Source organism: Gopherus evgoodei, unplaced genomic scaffold, assembly GCF_007399415.2.
Source record: "Gopherus evgoodei ecotype Sinaloan lineage unplaced genomic scaffold, rGopEvg1_v1.p scaffold_93_arrow_ctg1, whole genome shotgun sequence".
Classification (NCBI taxonomy): Eukaryota; Metazoa; Chordata; order Testudines; family Testudinidae; genus Gopherus; species Gopherus evgoodei.
This window is the reverse complement of record NW_022060114.1, coordinates 207,295-231,277: the sequence shown is the minus strand read 5'-3', so window position 1 is coordinate 231,277 and position 23,983 is coordinate 207,295. Positions and strand designations below refer to the sequence as shown.

The 23,983-nt window shown below is 47.2% G+C and overlaps 2 protein-coding genes across 2 annotated transcripts; one reads left to right on the top strand and one right to left on the bottom strand.

Annotated features, from left to right (window-relative positions):
* Positions 1-14,663: 14,663 nt before the first annotated feature.
* LOC115644164 (olfactory receptor 51E2-like) lies at positions 14,664-15,269 on the top strand. Its single transcript, XM_030548279.1, has one exon. It carries the CDS (start codon positions 14,664-14,666, stop codon positions 15,267-15,269), a length of 606 nt encoding a protein of 201 aa, XP_030404139.1.
* Positions 15,270-20,991: 5,722 nt separating this feature from the next.
* LOC115644170 (olfactory receptor 52R1-like) lies at positions 20,992-22,319 on the bottom strand. Its single transcript, XM_030548285.1, has one exon. The coding sequence runs from the start codon at positions 22,317-22,319 to the stop codon at positions 21,372-21,374; it is 948 nt and encodes a 315-aa protein (XP_030404145.1). The 3' UTR covers positions 20,992-21,371.
* Positions 22,320-23,983: the final 1,664 nt, after the last annotated feature.

Genomic DNA, 23,983 nt, shown 5'->3' with positions numbered 1-23,983 from the left:
AGGGCTCCCTGTCCACTCTCCTGGGAGGCAGAGGGCTTGACCTACAATCTTGTTATAGTCACTTAGGACAGGGGCTAGGGTGTCCCCAGTTCAGGGTGCTCTCTTCCATCACAGCATATAGTTCAAGCAAATACAAGTTATTAAACAGCAACCAATTTAAAAAATAAGAAAAAAATGGGAAAGGTTAGAGGAAAACACGTCACCTCCGCTCTGTGGGCACAGCGACACCACAAACAGCTGTCTCTGGAATGTCAGGGCAATGCACAGTCTCTCCCTCACACCTCCGCGGCCTTCTGCCCAGTCCCTGGCTGTGCTGCAGGGATACCGCAAGTTGGACATTTGTTCTGGTGGTGGCCACATGCCCTCAGGCTCTGCGTGCAAGGACCCTTCTTCCCAGCATCATCTCCCTCCCATCCCTGGTGGGTTAATGATTCCCCCTCCAAGTCTGGCCTCCCTACATTTGACCCTCTGCCCAGGGTCCCCCTTCATTCTCCCCAGCTGCTCTCCACACCTGACTCCACAATGCTCCAGCCCCAGCAGTGCTGATACTCTACCTCCAGCTCCCTGGGGTGCTTCTCTGGCCCCTCTGGTTAGGGCGCCCACACCTCTGCTTCCAACTCAGATCTCTGCAGGGCTGGTGCTTCCATTTAGACATCTTAGGTGGTCGCCTAGGGCGCTAGGATTTGGGGGGGGGGCATTTTGCCACCCTCGACGGCAATTCGGCGGCAGGGGGTCCTTCCATGCTCCGGGGCTTCGGCGGTAATTCTGCGGTGGGTTCTTCACTCACTCTGGGATCCGCTGCCAAAGTGCCCCTAAGACCGGGAGCCGCGGAAGGACCCCCGCCTAGGGTGCCAAAAACCCTAGCACCGCTCCTGGATCTCTCGACTGTTTCTCTGGCTGCTGTGGCTGCTCCCAGCATGGGCCTGCTCCTGGGATGCTTCTGTGACCGTGCCAGCTCTGCCTGGCATGGCGGTTCCCCAGCTCTCCTTAGCATGGCCCCGCTCTGGCCCTGGCATCCCCAGCTCACACGGAGGATGGGACCACCCTGATCTCCCCCTTGGCCTTCCTGTGCTGTCAGTCAGGCTGACTGGGAGCGCTGGCCTCTCCCCATTGCCCCTGGGGCCTGTCACTCTCAGGGACCTGGTTTCCCATCGACCATTCATTTAGGTACTGAGAAAGGGCCAATCAAAAATCCTCAAGAAGTTTTAGTGAAGGGCCAACAGTCCCCTGACATTCTCCCTTGCTAATATTCTGCCACAGCCATTATATTACAACCAGCACATCTAGGTCCCATGTTAACAAGATTAACCGGCATCACGTTATATAAAAAAGCCATTAACAATCAATAATTGAACATTTAACAACCCATGTCCACTTCTTTCTACTATATATCACAGTATTCATTACAACACCACTTAGAACAAATAACATAATCATCTCTAAGTTTACCAGGCAGTATACCCCTGGTAGTTCTCTGGGACCTTCTTAAAACTGATGGTTTCTTGCCCAATTTTCAACAGGGTTTGGGTTAGCCCCATTGGTTTGTTTCCTTGGGACACGCTGCTCTATCCCTTCTATTAGCCCTGATCAGACTAATAGTCCAATATTTAACTGGTCCCTATGTACAACTCTCCCAGGTCCAGTAGGGATAGTGTAAACCAGCAGTTTAGGATTGTTTTGGGTGACCACAGTGCGAGGATTTGACTCACACTTGTCCTGTTTTTTTTATTATGTCTCTGGCATCTATGGTTGTGAAATAGGTACATGGTTACCAGGTTTGATGAGAGCACCACTGGACTTTTCGTTTTCCCACTTTGGGCTGCAACTTTAGTTCTAGTGAGAGCAACTTTGCCGGCTGTTTTGGCCTGTCATGGACACCTTAGAGCCATTCATTGAAACTGGTCCCCTCATCTTTAGAAAAAAAAGACTTCTTGTTGCTTCTCTGGCAGCACTCTTAAGTTAGCCATTTGAACAAGAGCCATCCCTTGGAGCACTGTTTGAACTGGAACTGGCAGTCTCATGCCATCCAGAATCATATCAATAATCCACATCTGCATTTGCATGCAAGCCAGGGACAAGAGAACATTGCTCTGTAGGACACCAACAGCCTGCAAGAGGTGGAGGTGATCCTTCTCTTAGGGTTGTTCCCATTCCCCTAGAACCTGTGCCACCCCATTCTGTATGGAAATTAGCTGATCTAAGGATACCTTCAGGAGCACTGCTAAATCCTTTAGGTGTTGACCCATAGCTTTCATTTTATTTTCAGCCACTTCCTTATTTATATATAAAGAACTCCTACCCCAAAACCATCTGTTCCTAAAATATCCCTTTCCTTTCGATCCATATGGGGTCTGGGAATATCATGAACATTTATCCAATTCCTCAAGCCCTATACTATGATTGAATAACCTTTCCACAGTGGGATTCCATTACTGAAATATTTGAAAAAGTAAGATCCACAATTACCTTCTTCAGTGTGTGGGTTGGATTAATTACCAAAGTCAAGATAAATCACATCCATCGATTTCCCCATATCCACAGAGCCTGTTATCTCATTATAGAATAAAGGCTTCCCTTGATCTTCTGGCAGTGCTCTTACTAGCGCAGCCCAATGTGTCGTTAGCCTTCTTGGCAACAAGGGCACATCGCTGACTCATACAGAATCATAGAATCATAGAATATTAGGGTTGGAAGGTGTGACGGATTGGATCACAGAAACCCCCTTGGGACCTGCCAACTGATTTGCCAAGACTAATTCTGCCCCTGCCTTCCCTGCCAGCTCGGGACTCCAGAATAGTGGCGTAGCCAGGTTCTAAGAGCAGGGGGAGCAAACATCAAAAAGGCGCCCCACCTTGGCTCTTCCTCCGCTGCTCCGCGCCCCCTGCTTGGCTGGCTTCTCCGGCTGTGCCGCCTTCCCATGGCTTCTCCAGCCTTGCCACCCCCCATGGCTCCTCCAGCTGCACTGTGCGCTGCCATGCAGTGCCTCCCCTCACTCCTGCGGCAGCGCCGTCCCCCCATGAGCCTCTGACCATGCCGCCCCCCCATGGCTCCTCTGGCCGTGCTGCGGGCTGCCATGCTGTGCCCCCTCTCACTCCTCCAGCTGCGCCGTCCCCCCATGAGTCCTCCGACCATGCCATCCTGCCATGGCTCCTCTAGCCTTGCCACCCCACCATGACTCCTCCGGCCACGCTGTGGGCTGCCATGCTGTACCCCCCTCACTCCTCCAGCTGCACTGTCCCTCCATGGCTCCTCTGATCATGCCGCCCCCCCATGGCTCCTACGGCCATGCTATGGGCTGCCATGCTGTACCCCCACTCACTCCTCCGGCTGCGCCATCCCCCCATGACTCCTCTGACCATGCCGCCCCCCCATGGCTCCTCCCGCCACACTGTGGGCTGCCATGCTGTACCCCCCCTGACTCCTCCGGCCACGCCGAGCTGGTCCCCCATGGTTCCTCTGACCATGCCACCCCCCCATGGCTCCTCCGGCCATGCTGCAGGTCGCCATGCTGCGTCCCCCCTCGCTTCTCTGGCCACGCCAAGCCAGTCCCCCATGGCTCCTCTGGCCACGCCGCCCTCCCCCTTGCCTGCAGGAACCCAGTGCCGGTGTAACAACACAAACAGTTCCTGATCCCAATTCCCTACTTTGGGGGTTCTGAGCAAGCTCACCCGAACTGAGCATGCCCAGTAACCTTTGCTGTTGCCACTGCCCTCTCTCTGCCGACCCTGCACGCCAAGCTTCAGAGCAGAGTGTGGACCTCGACCACTGGCACCGTGGTAACCCCTAACTAAGGCGTCGCTTTTGGGAAAATGTGCTGCACCCCACTAGCTATGCTACTGCTCCAGAACCCTGCCTGGTTGTGCCAGACATGCTTGCCGGCTACAAACACAGACCTATGTCTGAACCATGTCCCACAAACTGCAGACAACTGAAAACAGCTTACGAAGTGTTCCTGTCTCTGACACGCATATGCCCAATTCCCAGTGGAGTCCAAACCCCAAATAAATCTGTTTTACCCTGTATAAAGCTTACACGGGGTAAACTAAAAAATTGTTCATCCTCTATAACACTGATAGAGCGATATGCACCCCTCCTCCCCATACATACACTGAGTTTATTAATAGGTAAAAAGTGATTTTAATAAATATAGAAAGTAGGATTTAAGTGATTCCAAGTAGTAACAGACAGAACAAAGTGAATTACCAAGCAAACTAAAATAAAACATGCAAGTCTATCCCTAATACAGTAAGATAACTGAATACAGATAAAACATCCTCCTCAGAGATGTTCCAGTAAGTTTCTTTTACAGACTAGCCTCCTTCTAGTCTAGGTCCAGCAGTCACTCAAAGCCCCATGGTTACTGTCTTTTTTTCTAATTTCTTTCAGGTATTCTCTAGGGGTGGAGAGGCTATTTCTGGAGCTAACTGAAGACAAAATGGAGGAGTCTCCGAGGGGTTTAAACATACTTTCTCTTGTGGATGCTGTCATAAACAGATAGCTAAGGGTTAATGTCTCTTTCACCTAAAGCATCTGACCAGAGGACCAATCAGGAAACCGGATTTTTTCAACTTTGGGTGGAGGGAATTGTGTGTCTGAGGTCTTTGTTTTCTGGCTGCCTGCTTTCTCTGAGCTTTGGAGAAGTAGTTCTGTTTTCTAATCTTTTGTTTCTAAGTGTAAGGACAAAGAGATCAGATAGTAAGTTATATGGTTTCTTTTCTTTGGTATTTGCATGAATATAAGTGCTGGAGTGCTTTGATTTGTATTCTTTTTGAATAAGGCTGTTTATTCAATATTCTTTTAAGCAATTGACCCTGTATTGTATCATCTTAATACAGAGAGACCATTTGTATTTTTTCTCTCTTTTTTATATAAAGCTTTCTTTTAAGACCTGTTGGAGTTTTTCTTTACTTCAGGGAAATTGAGTCTGAACTCACCAGGGAATTGGTGGGAGGAAGAAATCAGGGGAGATCGGTGTGTATTGAAGTGGCTAGCCTGATTTTGCATTCCCTCTGGGTGAAGAGGAAAGTACTTTTTGTTCCAGGACTGGGAACAGAGAGGGGGAGTCACTCTGTTTGGATTCACAGAGCTTGTGTCTGTGTATCTCTCCAGGAGCACCTGGAGTGGGGGGGAGGGAAAAAGGATTATTTCCCTTTGTTGTGAGACTCAAGGGATTTGGGTCTTGGGGTCCCCAGGGAAGGTTTTTCAGTGGGACCAGAGTGCCCCAAAACACTCTAATTTTTTGGGTGGTGGCAGCAGGTACCAGGTCCAAGCTGGTGACTAAGCTTGGAGGTTTTCATGCTAACCCCCATATTTTGGACGCTAAGGTCCAAATCTGGGACTAAGGTTATGATATGGTGTAGCAGCGGTTGGGAGATAGACAGAATTCAGAAGCCAGTAGGAATATTATATTTTTCTTTTCTCTGCTAAGGGCTTTTTAGCACAGAGAGAAACAGTTGGTTTTAAAAGGGAACCAGAGAGAATTTTTTTTTCTGCTCTCTCTGGCAGTTTGTGGCTTGCATGTTAAGCAAGAAGTCGTTAAGGGCTATCACGAGTCTTTTGTCACACAATAGCACTCCCATTGAGAGTCATACCAGCACTATATAAATGCAAATAAAGTGTTTTTTCTAGTTTACGCTAGAGAGAGAAAAGGAAAAAAGCACTGTTGCTAGGCAGACTCCAGGAGGCAACAGAGCCTGCAGTTCAGAAGATAAACACCGGAGGGCACCCCAACACAAGAAAACAGGAACCATGTCTACCAAGGCAAAAATTGAGGCCGAAGACTAATTCAGAGACGCTGAACACAGGCGACAATTGGAGCTGAAAGAAAAGGAAGAAAGCATCAAACTGGCAGCCTTCCAAAGAGAACAGGCAGCCCAAGAGGCAGCACACAAAAGAAAACTAGAAGAAGAAGAGGTGGCCTACCGAAGGAAACAAGCAGAAGAAGAGTTGGCCCACCGCCGAGACATGGAAAAACACCAAAAGAAATGGAAAAACACCAAAAGAAATGGAAAAACAACAAAAAGAAATGGAAAAACAACAAAAAGAGTATGAAGAGAGGGAAAAACAGAGAAAACATGAACTGGAGTTGGCAAAAGCTGGGCTACATGTGCCAGCCAACCCTAACAACCCAGCGCCAATTATTGCTCCACAGCACAGGAAATTTCCCACCTACAAGGCAGGTGATGACACCGAGGCCTTCTTCGAAAATTTTGAAAGAGCCTGTCTTGGGTACAGCATCCCCGAAGACCAGTACATGGTAGAATTAAGGCCACAACTCAGTGGACCTTTAGCAGAGGTGGCAGCTGAAATGCCTAAGCAGCAAATGAATGACTATAAACTTTTTCAAACCAAGGCCAGATACAGGATGGGGATAACCCCAGATCATGCCCGTCGGCGCTTCAGAACCCAAAAGTGGAAACCAGAGGTGTCATTTCCCAAACACGCATACTACATTGCAAAAAACTATGAGGCCTGGATAACAGGAAACAACATTCAAACCTTGGAAGAACTGAACCTCCTCATACAAATGGAGCAGTTCTTGGATGGTGTTCCTGAAGACATCACACGGTACATACAAGATGGAAAACCCAAAGATATCACTGAGGCGGGGGAGATTGGAGCCAAATGGATGGAACTGGCAGAAAGCAAGAAAGCTACTGTCAAGGGGAACGATTACCCCAGGGGGCACACAGACCATAAACCCTACAACCGAGGACAGCCAAAGACCCCACATACCACCCAAGTAAAGCCACAGACACCCTACCCTTCCACCTCACCAGTCTCCAGTAACTCACCTCGGCCCAGTGACCCATCAGATGGAAGATGCTTTAAGTGTAATGAACTGGGACATATCAAGGCCAACTGTCCAAAGAACACCATGCGAGTGCAATTCATTACACCACCATCACACCAAAGATCCCCAGGCCCGGATGCCTCTCAAATACCCTTGGAGCGAAGGGAAAATTTGAGAGTGGGCGGAAAGAAGGTTACGGCGTGGAGAGACACGGGGGCACAAGTGTCAGCTATCCACCAATCCTTCGTAGACCCCAAATTCATCAACCCAAAGGCCAAAGTTACAATTTACCCCTTCATGTCACAAGCTGTAGACTTGCCTACAGCTCAACTGCCTGTCCAGTACAAAGGCTGGTCAGGAATGTGGACTTTTGCAGTCTATGACAATTATCCTATCCCCATGCTACTGGGGAAAGACTTGGCCAACCAGGTGAGGCGGGCCAAGAGGGTGGGAATGGTTACCCGTAGCCAAACCAGGCAAGCTTCCAGACCCATTCCTGTTCCTGAGCCGTCCACAGAGGCCCCGTCTGTGTTACCACAGACTCAGACAGAGGTAGTAGACCCGGATTCCATGCCTACCACTGAAACAGCCACAGCACCTCCAGTCCCAGGCCCGGAACTGGAACAGCAACCAGCACCAGCAAGTGCAACCACATCTTCAAACTCAACGCCAGAGGGTGCCAGCGAGCCAGAACTGGCAGAAGCAACAGACAGCCATACCCAAAAGGCTCAGCCAGAGCCTGAAATACCCTCAGGTGCGCCAGCGGAGAGCGGTTCACCAGCAACGGAAACAACCCCATCACCTACATCGCTTCCAGAAGGACCAAGCCCAAGTCCACAGTCTGAGGAAGAACTGGTGACCCCAGCCTCAAGGGAACAGTTCCAGGCTGAGCAGGAAGCAGATGACAGCCTTCAGAAAGCTTGGGCGGCGGCACGGAGCACCCCACCGCCTCTCAGCTCTTCTAATCGATCCCGGTTTGTTATAGACCAAGGACTTTTATACAAGGAAATTCTTTCTGGTGGACACCGGGAAGAATGGCAGCCGCAAAAACAGTTGGTGGTTCCAACTAAGTACCGGGGGAAGCTCTTAAGCTTAGCCCATGATCATCCCAGTGGCCATGCTGGGGTGAACAGAACCAAGGACCGGTTGGGGAAGTCCTTCCACTGGGAGGGGATGGGCAAGGATGTTGCCACGTATGTCCGGTCTTGTGAGGTATGCCAAAGAGTGGGTAAGCCTCAAGACCAGGTCAAGGCCCCTCTCCAGCCACTCCCCATAATTGAGGTCCCATTTCAGCGAGTAGCTGTGGATATTCTGGGCCCTTTCCCAAAAAAGACGCCCAGAGGAAAGCAGTACGTACTGACTTTAGTGGACTTGCTACCCGATGGCCAGAAGCAGTAGCTCTAGGCAACATGAGGGCTAACACTGTGTGCCTGGCCCTAACAGACATCTTTGCCAGGGTAGGTTGGCCCTCTGACATCCTTACAGATTCAGGGTCTAATTTCCTGGCAGGGACCATGGAAAAACTGTGGGAAACTCATGGGGTGAATCACTTGGTTGCCACCCCGTACCACCATCAAACCAATGGCCTGGTGGAAAGGTTCAATGGAACTTTGGGGGCCATGATACGAAAATTCATCAAAGAATTCTCCAATAATTGGGACCTAGTGTTGCAGCAGTTGCTGTTTGCCTACAGGGCTGTACCACATCCCAGTTTAGGGTTTTCACCATTTGAACTTGTGTATGGTCACGAGGTTAACGGGCCATTACAGTTGGTGAAGCAGCAATGGGAGGGGTTTACACCTTCTCCAGGAACTAACATTCTGGACTTTGTAAGCAACCTACAAAGCACCCTCCGACACTCTTTAGCCCTTGCTAGAGAGAACCTAAAGGATGCTCAAGAAGAGCAAAAGGCCTGGTATGACAGACATGCCAGAGAACGTTCCTTCAAGGTAGGAGACCAGGTTATGGTCTTGAAGGAGCAACAGGTCCATAAGATGGAAGCATCATGGGAAGGGCCATTCACGGTCCAAGAGCGCCTGGGAGCTGTAAACTACCTCGTAGCATTTCCCAATTCCTCACTAAAGCCTAAAGTGTACCATGTTAATTCTCTCAAGCCTTTCTATTCCAGAGATTTATAGGTTTGTCAGTTTACAGTCCAGGAAGATGAGGCGGAGTGGCCTGACGGTGTCTACTACGACGGGAAAAAAGACGGTGGAGTGGAAGAGGTGAACCTCTCAACCACCCTGGAACGTCTGCAGCGGCAACAAATCAAGGAGCTGTGCACTAGCTTCGCCCCATTGTTCTCAGCCACCCCAGGATGGACTAAACGGGCATACCACTCCATTGATACAGGTAATGCTCACCCAATCAGAACCCCACCCTACCGGGTGTCTCCTCATGCCCAAACTGCTATAGAACGGGAGATCTAGAACATGCTACAGATGGGTATAATCTGCTCATCTACCAGTGCATGGGCATCTCCAGTGGTTCTGGTACCCAAACCAGATGGGGAAATATGCTTTTGCGTGGACTACCATAAGCTAAATGCGGTAACTCGTCCGGACAACTATCCAATGCCACGCACCGATGAGCTATTGGAGAAGTTGGGACATGCCCAGTTCATCTCTACAATAGACTTAACCAAGGGGTACTGGCAAGTACCGCTAGATGAACCTTCCAAGGAGAGGTCAGCATTCGTCACCCATGCGGGGGTGTATGAATTCAATGTCCTTCCTTTCGGCCTTCGAAATGCACCCGCCACCTTCCAGAGGCTGGTAGATGGTCTACTAGCTGGACTGGGAGAATTTGCAGTTGCCTACCTCGATGATGTGGCCATTTTTTCAGACTCCTGGCCCGAACACCTACTCCACCTGGAAAAGGTCTTTGAGCGCATCAGGCAGGCCGGACTAACTGTTAAGGCCAAAAAGTGTCAAATAGGCCAAAACAGAGTGACTTACCTGGGGCACCAGGTGGGTCGAGGAACCATAAACCCCCTACAGGCCAAGGTGGATGCTATCCAAAAGTGGCCTGTCCCAAGGTCAAAAAAACAGGTCCAATCCTTCTTAGGCTTGGCCGGATACTACAGGCGATTTGTACCACACTACAGCCAAATCGCTGCCCCATTGACCGACCTGACCAAAAAGACCCAGCCAAATGCCGTTAAGTGGACTCATGAGTGTCAAAAGGCCTTTACCCAGCTTAAGGCGATGCTCATGTCTGACCCTGTGCTCAGGGCCCCGGACTTTGTCAAGCCATTCCTAGTAACCACAGATGCATCTGAGCGTGGTATAGGAGCAGTGCTCATGCAGGAAGCAACAGATCACAACTTCCATCCTGTCGTGTTTCTCAGCAAGAAACTGTCTGAGAGGGAAAGTCACTGGTCAGTCAGTGAAAAAGAATGCTATGGCATTGTGTATGCCCTGGAAAAGCTACGCCCATATGTTTGGGGACGGCGGTTCAAACTACAAACTGACCATGCTGCACTAAAGTAGCTTCATACTGCCAAGGGGAACAACAAGAAACTTCTTCGTTGGAGTTTAGCTCTCCAAGATTTTGATTTTGAAATTCAACACATCACAGGAGCTTCTAACAAAGTTGCTGATGCACTCTCCCGTGAGAGTTTCCCAGAATCCAGTAGTTAAAAAGTGTTCTTAAAATGTAAAAGTCTGTTAGTTATATACTTAGTAGTATATGTAAAGGTGCATGTGTTGTATTAATCTGTTTATTTTCAAGTTCTAGAAGGAAATCGCCGCCAGTGAGCTTCCCCACTGTCTGCAATTTGGGGGGCGTGTCATAAACAGATAGCTAAGGGTTAATGTCTCTTTCACCTAAAGCACCTGACCAGAGGACCAATCAGGAAACCGGATTTTTTCAACTTTGGGTGGAGGGAATTGTGTGTCTGAGGTCTTTGTTTTCTGGCTGCCTGCTTTCTCTGAGCTTTGGAGAAGTAGTTCTGTTTTCTAATCTTTTGTTTCTAAGTGTAAGGACAAAGAGATCAGATAGTAAGTTATATGGTTTCTTTTCTTTGGTATTTGCATGAATATAAGTGCTGGAGTGCTTTGATTTGTATTCTTTTTGAATAAGGCTGTTTATTCAATATTCTTTTAAGCAATTGACCCTGTATTGTATCATCTTAATACAGAGAGACCATTTGTATTTTTTCTCTCTTTTTTATATAAAGCTTTCTTTTAAGACCTGTTGGAGTTTTTCTTTACTTCAGGGAAATTGAGTCTGTACTCACCAGGGAATTGGTGGGAGGAAGAAATCAGGGGAGATCGGTGTGTGTTGAAGTGGCTAGCCTGATTTTGCATTCCCTCTGGGTGAAGAGGAAAGTACTTTTTGTTCCAGGACTGGGAACAGAGAGGGGGAGTCACTCTGTTTGGATTCACAGAGCTTGTATCTGTGTATCTCTCCAGGAGCACCTGGAGGGGGGGGAGGGAAAAAGGATTATTTCCCTTTGTTGTGAGACTCAAGGGATTTGGGTCTTGGGGTCCCCAGGGAAGGTTTTTCAGTGGGACCAGAGTGCCCCAAAACACTCTAATTTTTTGGGTGGTGGCAGCAGGTACCAGGTCCAAGCTGGTGACTAAGCTTGGAGGTTTTCATGCTAACCCCCATATTTTGGACGCTAAGGTCCAAATCTGGGACTAAGGTTATGATAGATGCACACTCCTCCCTCCCCCTGTGTAGAATCCCAGCTACAAGATGGAGTTTTGGAGTCACATGGGCAAGTCACATGTCTATGCATGACTCAGAACTTACAGATAGCAGCCATGGTTCACATGCTACCTTGAACTGACCAAATGCCTTACTAAGGCTATTTAAAATTAAATCAATATACAGCCAATATTCATAATTCAAATACAAAAATGATATATACATATAAATAGGATGAATAGATTTAGTAGATCGTAACCTTTACAGAGATATGTTACATGGCATATGTAGAATAAAACATACAGCAGTTATGCCATATTGACCTTCATAAGCATACTTCCATAAAGCCTTATGGGGTGCAACGTCACACCAGTTATCAAAAATGGTCACCTCACTCTTAGAAGAGATTTCTTGATGCTTCTCTGGCAGTACCCTAAAGTCAGCCACCTGTGCACCCCACACCCTTTGCCCCTGAGTTTAGAAGACTCACCAGTACTTTTCCTTTGATTGCATTATTCAGTATGTTGGCTTGCTGGAGCCCATAAGGTAGGCTTGCCCTAGATGTTGGCTCCACAAGCACTCAATATCCATTGCACGGTCCTTAAGCACGTAACTCCCATTGATTTGGGTGTTCAGGAGCTCAGCAGATTGGCTGGAGAGAGGCATCTATTTCCATGTGGGATTGTCAGCTATGAGTCCTCTGCTGGAGAAAGGTGCCTAGGAAAGGTCAGCATTTTCTAGTGACAGATGCAAGAGAGATGTGGGAGACTCAGATCCAAAATCTATGTTCTACCTGCTTTGGAGCAGAGACATAACACATATCTCCCACATGAGTGCCCTGAGCACCCCACAAATGGCTATTCTGACTGGGGTGCTCAGTCTCTCCAGCTTGTGCTGTTTCACTTTATACAAACAAACATTCAGCAGAGCAGGGACTTGAATCTGGGTCTCCCACATTATAGATGAGGGTGCTAAACCACTGGGCTATTGAGGTATTCTGGGGGTGCAGACACATGGACACACATGCAAACAGACACACACACAGACACACGTACACAAGCATACACCTGGATGCACACACACTGACCCACATGCAAGCACACACACAGTCTCACATGTGCACACAAACCTGCACACACATGCAAACAGACACACACACAGACACACGTACATACAAAGACCCACGGATGCGCACACACACTTGGACCCACATGCACACACAAACACACATGCACACATGGAGTCACATACACACATACACACATGGACGCACATGCAAACACACACATTCCCAACCCACAGGGCCCCATCAGAGAGGCATGCTCTGAGAATACCTAATAGATGGGACCTGCTGGGGAAATGGGAGGGAACACCTCACTGGAGAATCCCACCAGAATGAGGTCTTAGTGAAGACTCTGAGCAGCTCGTTAGCTGTGGAGCTGTGTCAGCATTCAGGTTACTTTGTGCAGGCTACTGGCAGAACATAGGCTCCTACAGGGTAAGGTAGCAGATAAGCCAGGGCTTTGAGGAAGATAATGCTAAGCAGGGGGAGGGATAGCTCAGTGGTGTGAGCATTGGCCTGCTAAACCCAGTGTTATGAGTTCAATTCTTGGTGGGGCAATTTGGGGGTTGGTCCAGCTTTAAGCAGCAGTTTGTCCTGAGTTTCACCTCATCATCTATGTCCCACTGGAAAGGGGGCAGGGCCTCTGAGTTCTGCTTAAAAGCAATAAGAAAGGTAGAAACCCCATGAGCTAATGAACTGTACACAGACCTATTCCCCAGTCTGTCATGCTAACACAGCACAGTAAGGCCAGGAAAGGATTCAATGTCACTTTGTCTGTCCTGTAATTAACTTAGGGAAGAGGGCCCAGCACCATTTTACCAGACAGCTCTGCATGGAGATCAGAGCCAGAGCACAAGGAGAAACATTAGATCTCTTTATGAATAAAGAGCCGGAGCAGCCTGTCCTGGATCTGTTTGGTCCTCACCCTGTAGATGATGGGGTTTAGCATGGGGGACACCAGAAGGTTCACATTGCCAGTGAGAACTCAGAAATGCAGGGCCACATTCTGGCCAAATCAGTATGTGAGGGAGGAGAAGAGAGCTGAAATGAAAAAGGCTAAGATGGAACAGAGGTGGGAGCTGCAGGTCCCAAAGGTCTTGATTGCCTCATTAGACTGACTTCACACTCCGTAAGACAATTCACATCTTTTCATGTATTTATACGTGCTCCCGTATTTTCCACTCCATGCATTTGATGAAGTAGGTTCTAGCCCAGGATAGCTTATTCCAAAATGAATTTGTAAGTCTCTGAGGTGCCACAAGGACTCTTTGTTGTTTTTGCAGATATCGTCTAACACAGCTAACGCTCTGAAACTAAGTGTCTATAGATATTACTGATCGGGAACTGTTCTGTATTTGTCCATTTGAATGTAATAAGTTCCATTTTTTATTTATCTCTCATCTATCATAAGCCCCCTTCTTTGTCTCTTCTCTATGCTCAACACTCTGTCGGCATATGGTGGCCTCTCCCATTCTCTTAGCCTGTCTCAGAAATCCCCTGTCTATTGGCTATACACTATATAGAGAACGAGTGTCCACAACGGAGCGCATGTCCAGAGCAGGGTATTCTCCATTCCCCTCCTTGGGCATCTGAACATTGTCTTTGTTTTGGCCACAGCTGCAAATAAGCCACTGTTTCCATGGAGCTGCTATCAATGATGCTCAGGTGTTTTCCATAGGTGAGTTCTAATTGGGATGTTTCCCTCTGGTAATGTTTTGTCAAAGCTTTGTTTCTTTTTCACTCTTAGATTTTGAGCGCCATAAAATGTGGACTTGGCATTAGTAGAGTCAGTTGTTAACAATTCATTTATCTGAATAGTGAAAATGTCATTTTTTCAGTGTGTGAAGAGTGACCAATTTCCTTCACCCCTGAGAACAGTCCCCAGTTGTGCATGTAGTGTCTCATATTAACATTTCCTCTCCATTCAGGCATTGGTACTGTGACCATCACTCTAGAGCCTGGGCACATATACAAATTCAGAGGAACATACAGTAAATGCAAGAGACACCGTTCTGCCTCAGAGTTGGACACCTTCTCCTTTACTCCATGTCAGATTCTAACACAACCGACTTCACCAACCCCTCCACCTTCATCCTGCTGGGCATTCCTGGCCTGGAGGGGGCTCATGTTTGGATCTCCATCCCCTTCTGTGCTATGTACATCATAGCTGTCTCGAGGATCCTCACCATCCTGTTCATCATAAAGAGGGAGAGGAGCTTCCATGCCCCCATGTACTATTTCCTTTGCATGCTGGCCATCACCAACCTGGTGTTGTCTACATCCATGCTGCCCAAAATGCTGAGCACCTTCTGGTTCAATTCGAGGGAGATCGATTTCAGTGCCTGCCTCACCCAGATGTACTTCATTCACTTGTTCTCGGTGATGGAGTCTGGGATCCTCATGGCCATGGGTTTTGATCGCTATGTGGCCATCTGTGATCCCCTCAGACATTGCACTGTCCTGGCATACCACGTCGTGGCCAAGATTGACTTGGCTGTGGTGCTGCTTGGTGGCATGATCATACTGCCTTATCTCATCCTGACAAGGCAGTGGCCATATTCTGAAACCAACATCATACCCGATACATACTGTGCACATACAGCTGTGGTGAAGCTGGCATGCGCTGATACCTGCATCAGTACTTATTATGGCCTCTTTGTGCTATTCTTTGTAAAGGGTCTGGATATGTTTTTTGTTGCCTTGTCCTATACCCAGATCCTCAGGGCCATCTTCAGCTTCCTGACAAAGGATGCCTGTTAGTGTTTCAAAAGGGCTAATTCCCCAAAGGAGAGGCAAAAGATCAATAAAAGTGATTGAGAGGAACAACTTCAAGATTAAAAATGGGAATGAAAATTGGGAGTTCTTGAAGAAGAGTTTATGAGATTGGCAAAAATTCACTATTCCACTATCAAGAAAGTAGAGAATTTTGGACAAAAAACTTGGTTTACTGACAAAGTGAAGGCAGCAATTGGGGCGGGGCGTTGCGGGGGAGAGGGAACAGAATGGTTAGAAATATATAACATATGGGGAAAAGGGAAAATAGAGAGCAAATAATACAAATTGGAATTTATGAAAATTCATAAGAGATGCTAAAAACATCATAGAAAAATCCAGGTTTTGCAGGTTTAAGAATCACAAAAAGGAACTTATTAAAGTATTTTGAGAACAAAAGAAATCCTAGAAAAGGTTTAGCTCAATTCTTTGAGGGAGAAACAAAGTTTGTTAATGTTGCAGGAAAGGTAGATACCTTCAATATATACTTGTGTTCTGCATTCGGAAAGAAGCAGAATGAGAAACATATATCACCTAAGATGATAAAATACTTCCCAGTCCATTAGAAGACAAGGATGGTGACAAACAGCATCTACAACTGAATCGTAGAGTTCCAAACACCCGAGTTACGAGGGAGAACAGGACAGATCTGGGTTAAATGTAAAATATTCAATTAAAAAAGGGAAAGTTTAAAAAAAAGATTTTACAAAATTAATAAAGAATGGAAAAGCTGGGCTGGGATTAGTTAAAAAAAAACATAGGAATATAATTAATGCAGTCAACAACATGGTGTATGGAAAACATGTCTTGTCAGATAAACCCGATTTTATCCTGAAATGAGAACACACTTTTGATCAACCAAGGGAACCAAGCAGATGCAATACACTTTGATTTCTCTGAGGCGTTTATTTCAGTAGGTGGAAAAAATCAGATAAAAAAATGCACACTATACAGTATCAGTAGAGCACATGTAAAGTGGACCAAAAACTGGCTAACTGAAAGATCTTAGAAAACAGTTGTCAATGGGCCATTGTTAATTTTTCTCTTTGATTCCAGATCATTGATGAAAATATTGAATAGTGTTGGGCCAAAAACGGATCCCTGCAGAACCTCATAAAAACACGCACCCTCTCCAATTTTTCAACATCATTTCTGAAATGTAGAACCTGGGAGTGGAAACAGTCAGTGCGGAGGTAAAATCATTCTCTTGCTCCAACTCACCACTCCCCTGTTTATGTATCCAAGGATCTCATCAGTGCTTTTGGCAACAGCATCAAGCTGGGAGCTCACAATGAGTTAGGTGTCTACAATGACCCCTAAATCCTTTCCACGGTCCCTGTGTCCCATAATGCAGTGCCGTGGTCTGTGGATCAAGACTGCATTCCCTCTTCCAAGAGGATCCCTTTGCATTTGTCTGTATTAAAATATTTTGTTTCCATGGCCCCAGCTCACCATATGTTCCAGGTCAATCAATGTGCCTGCCCCAGCCTCCTTTTTGTAACCAATCTGCCAATCTTTGGGTCATCTGTAAATTTTATCTGCAGAGAGAGTGACTTAAGGAGCTTCATTTATTCATCTTAAATATCAATAACATACTCTTTAATCTACTGAAGAAAGGAAAAGCTTAACCCAATCACTGGAATCTGAAGCCAAAAATATTATAGTTGGAAATAAGGGCTAAATGATTACCACTCTGGACAATTAACATTTGCAACACACTGCGAAGAGAAGTGGTGGGTTCTCCAACTCCCCATGCCAGCAGATCCAGACTGGATGCTTTTCTGGAAGATCTGATTAAGGACTCATCTACACTTAAAAAGCTACAATGGTCCTGCTCGAGTGCTTCAATGTTGACACTACTTATACAGACAGCAGGGGTTCTCCTGTCAAAGTTGTTAATCCATCTCTCCAAGAGGGGAAGCTAAGTCCATTGAAGAATTCTTCTGTTGACCTAATGCCTTCTACACCAGGGTTAGGTTGATATAGCTACATTTTTCAGGGGTGTTGATTTTTTCAGAAAAGGGAAATGGAAATCATGGGAGGTGATAGTACTCAACTACCAGGCACTGGTTAGGCCTCAGCTGGAGCATTGTGTCTAGTTTGGGTCACCGATGTATAGGAAGGATGTAGAGAAATTGGAAAGGATCCAGAGGCAAGCGACAATGATGATCAAAGGGATAGAGGACAAGGCATACGAGCAAGGGCTGAAGCAACCATTTGTGTTTGGTTTGGAAAAGAGGAGATTGAGGGAGAGATGGGAGCAGTCTTTGGATACTTGAAAGGCTGCGATAAGAAAGATGGAGGAATTACGTCTGAGGAAAAACTTCCTAACTTTAAGAACAGGAGGACAGTGGAACAGACACTTTGTGAGGTTGTGGAAGCTCCTCCCCTGGAGGTATCCCTAAGGTGGCGGGACGCCAGTCTCTCTAGGATGGTTTAGACACAACACATCCTACATATTGGTAGCCCGTTAACTCCATGGCTCTATGATTTTGTAAAGTAAAATCCTAGATTGGAGCAGGGCTTAGTCGCACAGATGTTATAAGGCTTGACTCAAGGGTAACTGGGTAAAATTTAATGGCCTGTGTTATACAGGACATCAGGCTGGATGATCAAATCACCCCTTCTGACCTTAAATCATATGACTCTTTCAGGAAAGAAAGTAAATCAGGCATTTGTATTTACTCTGTTTCACAACACACAAACAAGGGAACATTCAGTTACATAGAAAATCTGAACGTCTAACACCCAATACCTGTTTGACCTGTGGAACTCATTAGCACTGACATTATTGAAGTAAACAGCTTAGCCATTGTAGGTGGTTCTGGGGGGCCCCCTTAGTTAAGGCTCTCTGAGAGCTTCAATTAGGAGATCTCATTTTATTTTTTTTTAAGTTTGCCAGACTGTAACGATTAGGACTTACATTTGCAATGCTGGGTGTCTCCTCCTGGCTGAATTGTGTTTTCAATGTTTCAGGCATAACAGTTCAGCCAAAGTCTCAAATGAAGCTAGGAGAGTGCTGCCCATGTTCAAAAATCCTTATAATTATTCCTCAGTTCTTTGCAGCAGATAAAAGTCAGGTAATGACCCCCCCTCCCCCCGCACACACACACTTTTAACAGACAAAACCTAAAATTGCTAGAGGAGGGAGTGAGCAGTGTCTGTGCATTAACACACAGCTGGCTCCTGAGTTCTTTATTCAGTTCTTACTTCAAGGGAAATTTTGCCTTAGTGGGTCCTGAGCAAAATACAGGGCATGGCCTCCAAATTTGGCCTTGTACTGTCCATCTACTAACATCTTTCATCATGAAGGATCCACTAAAATACATCTGTCTCGGGCCGTGAGGCCATTGGCAGGGGCAGCTGGGTGTCCACAGAAAGGAATGACATTTTGGACAGTGATACGGGTCAAACTCACCCCTGTGGCAAGGGCCTGGGAATTTTAATGGCTGTGCAGATCATTAATGACAATAGACTTATTCTCTATCCCATCAGGCCCATGTTGCTCTTGGTTTGTCCAGCAGGTGAACTCACCAGCTAGAGATGGGAATCTGTGAATTGCGAAGTGGAAGTGTCTTTCTTGGGAATCCCCGTCAGGTAGCCATATCCCACACTTCTCTCACCCCAGCGTCTGCAACAACATCCCACGCAGAGAGCTGATGCAGGGCTCTGTGCAATCCCAGTGGGGTTCGCTCAGCCTCTAGGGGAGAAGTGTCATCTGGATGCAAAGAGGCCGGAGACCAGAGACACTCTAGCCAATGTCTTTCTTTCCATGTCTGCACTGCTGTGTTTGTTGTCCAGCTTTAAGAGTAAACAGTAATTAAAGGACCTTTCCAAAGGGAGATGAGAACTCTTGGGCTTTGAGCTGAGTCAGAGAGGAACTGGCTGCTCTGTGCATTTGTGTATATTTAAAAATTATAGTTGATTACGAAGAAAACTTGGGATAGGGCCTAGGCCTCCCTAGGGTCAGATGCTCTGTAAATGCCTAGGATGGCTTCGTAGATAGCAGACAGACCAATTCCCTGGTGAGCTGCAGACTCAATTCCCTGGAGTCCCCACTAAAGAAAAACCCCAACAGGTCTTAAAAAGAAAGCTTTATATAAAAAGAAAGAAAAAAGGACATTAAAAATAGGCTCTGTTTCAAGTAGACAATATACAGGATCAATTGCTTAAAAGAAAAATGAATAAACAGCCTTATTCTAAAAGAATACAATTTAAAACATTCCAGCAACTACACACATGTAAATACAAAAGAAAACAATATAAACCTATTGTCTTATTATCCTTGTACTTACAACTTGGAAACAGAAGATTAGAAAGCCAGGAGATAGAAAAATCACTCTTAGAGCCGAGAGGGCACAGACACAAGACAAAGAACAAAGAACTCACACCCAAAACTTCCCTCCACCCAGATTTGAAAAAGTCTTGTTTCCTGATTGGTCCTCTGGTCAGGTGTTTGGTTCCCTGTGTTAACCCTTTACAGGTAAAAGAACATTAACCCTTAGCTATCTGTTTATGACATCTCAGCAGCTCTTTCACAGCTGCCTTCCATGTCTTACCAATCCACGGAATTATTCCTCCCCTCTGTCTAATGGGTCATTAGCATTTTCATAAATAATCATTTTCAGCAGGATCGACCTCCTGTCCTAAAGAGACAGGGTTAGTTTTCACAAGCATGTCAGGAACAAACTCCTGAAAAATTAGGACCTGGATTGAAGTACTCTATACTCTCTAAGGTAGAATCTACCCCCTGCTTAGCCATGCAGGGATCACACCTGGCAGTATGGACAATTTTGTCACTGGCAGGCTTTACGCCTCCTTCCTTCGAAAGGTGGTATTGCCTCCTCGTGCTTTCCCAAGACAAACCCTTGTACCAGAGGGGAGACCAGAGGAGAGGGAAGAGATAACAGGGCTATTGTGAAGGAACAAAGGAGCCATCCTGGAGATGGAGCAATTGAAGGCCCCCAAGCAGTTGAAACTCTCTGGTAATGGTGCAGAGTCTGGGAAGAGACTCAGGCAGTGTTTTGAGATACATCTATGCAAGCAGCTGGGTTTGCTGACAGAGAAGACCAGCAGAAAATTGCAATCTTCTTAAAAAGTGCAGGAATTGAGGCAGTGGACGTTTTTATCAGCATGCAACTCAGGCTTTGTCTACACTAACAATTTTGTTGGTAAAACCTTTGGGTGTCATGGGTGTGAAAAAACACACCCCTGACCGATAAATGTTGCATCAGCGGGAGGCACTTGGTTAATTATGCTGGCAGAAGTGGTCTATGGGACACATGTCGTATAAAACATATTCCAGATATGTCATATTTATACTCCTAAGCATATTTCTATAAAGCATTATTGGAGAGCCTGGCTCCCAGCCCATCCCCATTGCAGGGACCCTGCCTGCTAGAGACCCTCAGTCAGGAGGAAAGAGAGGAAGCTGAAAGCTAAAACAATAAGTCACACAATAGTCTCTGCCCTCGGGACTCTGCTGAGACTTAGGGGTCACAAGCTGTATGATGCACAGCCTTGCACACCTGCCACACAACCCTGCACTCAACCCTCAGTTGCTTTTATACAGCTTCCTGTACTCCAGCTCTGCTCCTGATTGTCCTGTTGGCCCCAGCGCTGCATCCACTGCAGGCTGCTTGTCAGACTGCAGCAGCTCCTGCTTCAGACTCGGGCAGAGAGAGACCAGCTGGGGGCTGGGGGCAGAGAGGTGGAGATGATCCAGTGAGAGGTTGGGGATGGGGAGAAGAGCAGTGAGCGACAAGGGTGGGCTTTGGAGGAAAAGGCAGAACAGAGGCAGGGCCTTGCTGGTAGAATTAAAAGGGGGCAGGGCCTTGGGGGAATAGGCAGGGCAGGGCATGGGCCCTCAGTGGTCCAGTTAAATGCAGTTGGAACGATGGGAACCCTATGTTAGTTGTACACAGACCGATTCCCCAGTCTGTCACGTTGACACAGCACAGTAAGGCCAGGAAAGGATTCAATGTCACTTTGACAGTCTAGTAAGTGATTCAGGGAAGTGGGCCCAGGCCTATCTCACCAGCCAGCTCTGAACGCAGTTTGGTCTGACAGTTAGAGCACCAGGATTACAATTCAGATGTCTTTATGAGAAAAGAGCCAGAGCAGCCTGTCCTGGATCTGTTTGGTCATCACACCATAGATGATGGGGTTTAGCATGGGTGGCACCAGGAGGCTCACGTTGCCAATGAGAACATGGAAATGCAGGGCCACATTGTAGCCAAATCGGTATGTGAGGAAGGAGAAGAGACCTGGGATGTAAAAGGCTAAGATGGAACAGAGGTGGGAGCTGCAGGTCCCAAAAGTCTTGAGCCGGGCGTCCTGTGTGGGGAGGCTGAAGACGGCCCTGAGGATCTGGGTATAGGACACAGCAATAAAAAACATATCCAGACCCCTGACGCAGAATAGCACAAAGAGGCTGTAATAATTAATGATGTGGGTGTCGGCGCAAGCCAGCTTCACCACTGCTATGTGCGTGCAGTGTATGTCGGGGATGATGTTGCTTTTGCAATATGGCCACTGCCTCGCCAGTAAGGGATAGGGCAGTATGAGCATGATGCCACGCAGCACCATGGCCAGGCCAATCTTAGCCACCACTGGGTTTGCCAGAGTGGTGGAATGTCTCAGGGGGTGGCAGATGGCCACATAGCGATCCAGAGCCATGGTCACGAGGATCCCAGACTCCATCACTAAGAAGCAGTGAATGAAGAACATCTGGATGAGGCAGGCACTGAAATCGATCTCCCTGGAATTGAACCAGAAGATGCTCAGTGTTTTTGGCAAGATGGATGTGGACAGGACCAGGTCGGTGATGACCAGCATGCAGAGGAAATAGTACATAGGCACATGAAGGCTCGGCTCCCTCTTCACGATGAACAGGATGGTGAAGTTTCCTAACATGGCTATGGCGTACATGGTGCAGAAGGGGATGGAGATCCACACATGGGCTGCCTCCAGGCCAGGAATGCCCAGCAGGATGAAGGTGGAGGGGTTGGTGAAGTCAGTTGTGTTGGAATCTGACATGGAGTAGGAGAGAAGGTGTCCAACACTGAGGGAGAATGGAGTCTCCTGCACGTACTATACGTTCCTCTGATTTCCTTAATGTTCTCAGGCTCTAGGGTGATGGTCGCAGTACGAATGCCTGGATGGAGAGACAATGTTAATATGAGACACTACACGCACTATGGGGGGGGGGGTGTTATGAGGAGTGAAAAAGAAACAAAGCTTTGATAAAACATGTACCGGAGGGAAATATCTCCACTAGAACTCACATTATGGGAAAGACCTGGTTGCCACTGATGGCAGCTTGGCTCATTCTTAGCAGTGGTCAAAACAAAGACAATGTTCAGATGCCTAAGGAATGGGATGGAGAATAATCTGCTCTGGACACACACTCAGTTGTGGACATTCAGTCTCTATAAAGGATATAGCCAATAGAAAGGGGATTTCTGAGACAGGCTCTGAGAATGGGGGAGGCTGCCAACAGACTGTGAAGTCTGGGCCTGTTTAGTTTAGTGAAGAGACCAGTAAGAGGGTATATGATAGAGGAGAGGAAAATAAAAAATGGAACTGATGACATTCCAATGGACAAACACAGATCCGTTCCCAACCAGTAATATCTATAGATGCTTAGTGTTTCAAAAGGGTTATGCAGCGAGAGGATGACTCACCAGCGTGGCACCTCCTGCTCATCATCTTGGGAATTAGCTCTCCAGCATAGGGAGCACCTCCTCCTGGAATCTGGCCCCCGTGTCCCTTCCGGACCCAACTGCCTCTTTACCTTGGAGTCCTGCCCCCTGGCAATGCCCCCACATTCTGGGTCTCCCCTCCCAAGGGAACTCCCAACCCTCTATGCCCACTTGCCTCAGTGGCTACTGCCACTCATCATCTAGCCCCCGCTCACTGGGGCAGAGTGAAGTCTGTCATGGCCACTCATCATTGGCAAGAGGGCTGGACCAGATGCCTCTGCCTAGTCCCAAGCTGAATCTCTGTAGACCCAGTACCTTTGTAGGTGTTCACCAAAGCGTGCAGCCTGGAGGTTTACCAGGCTGGAGCTCCCCAGCTCCCTTTGCCCATTTCCCCTGTACTGCTCCGATTCAGGTTCCTCGATCCCAGGCAGCTATCCCTTCCCATGCCAGGGCTAGAGTGAGACTCTTCCAGCTCCTGGTCCCCAGCCCTCTTATCAGAGCCAGCTGAGCCCTAATTGAGCTGCCTCACCTGTGGTCAGCTACACAGGCACTTTCACTCCTTTTCCCAGCCACAGCCCTCTCCAGGGCTGCTTTTACTTTTGGCTACCCAGGGCAGCCCTCTCCCAGGGCTGTTTTACCTCCTTCAGGGATGGAGCAGGGTGACCACCCTGCTACAGGCTAATTTCCCAAAGCAAAGGTAAAAGGTCAATAAAACTGATGGGGAGGAAACATTTGAAGAGAAAAAAGGAGAAGGAAAAGTGTGATTTCTTGTAGAACAGTTAATTAGATTGGCAAAAAGCCACTAGTCCAGAAAGTAGAGAACTTTGGACAAAAATCCAGTTTACTGACAAAGTGAAGGCAGCAACTTGGGGGATGGGATGGGAAGGAATATTTAACAAATAGGGAAAAAGGAAAATAGAGAAAGCAAATAATACAAATTGGAATTTATGAAAATCATAAGGGATGCTAAAAACATCATAGAAAAATCCATGATTCCCA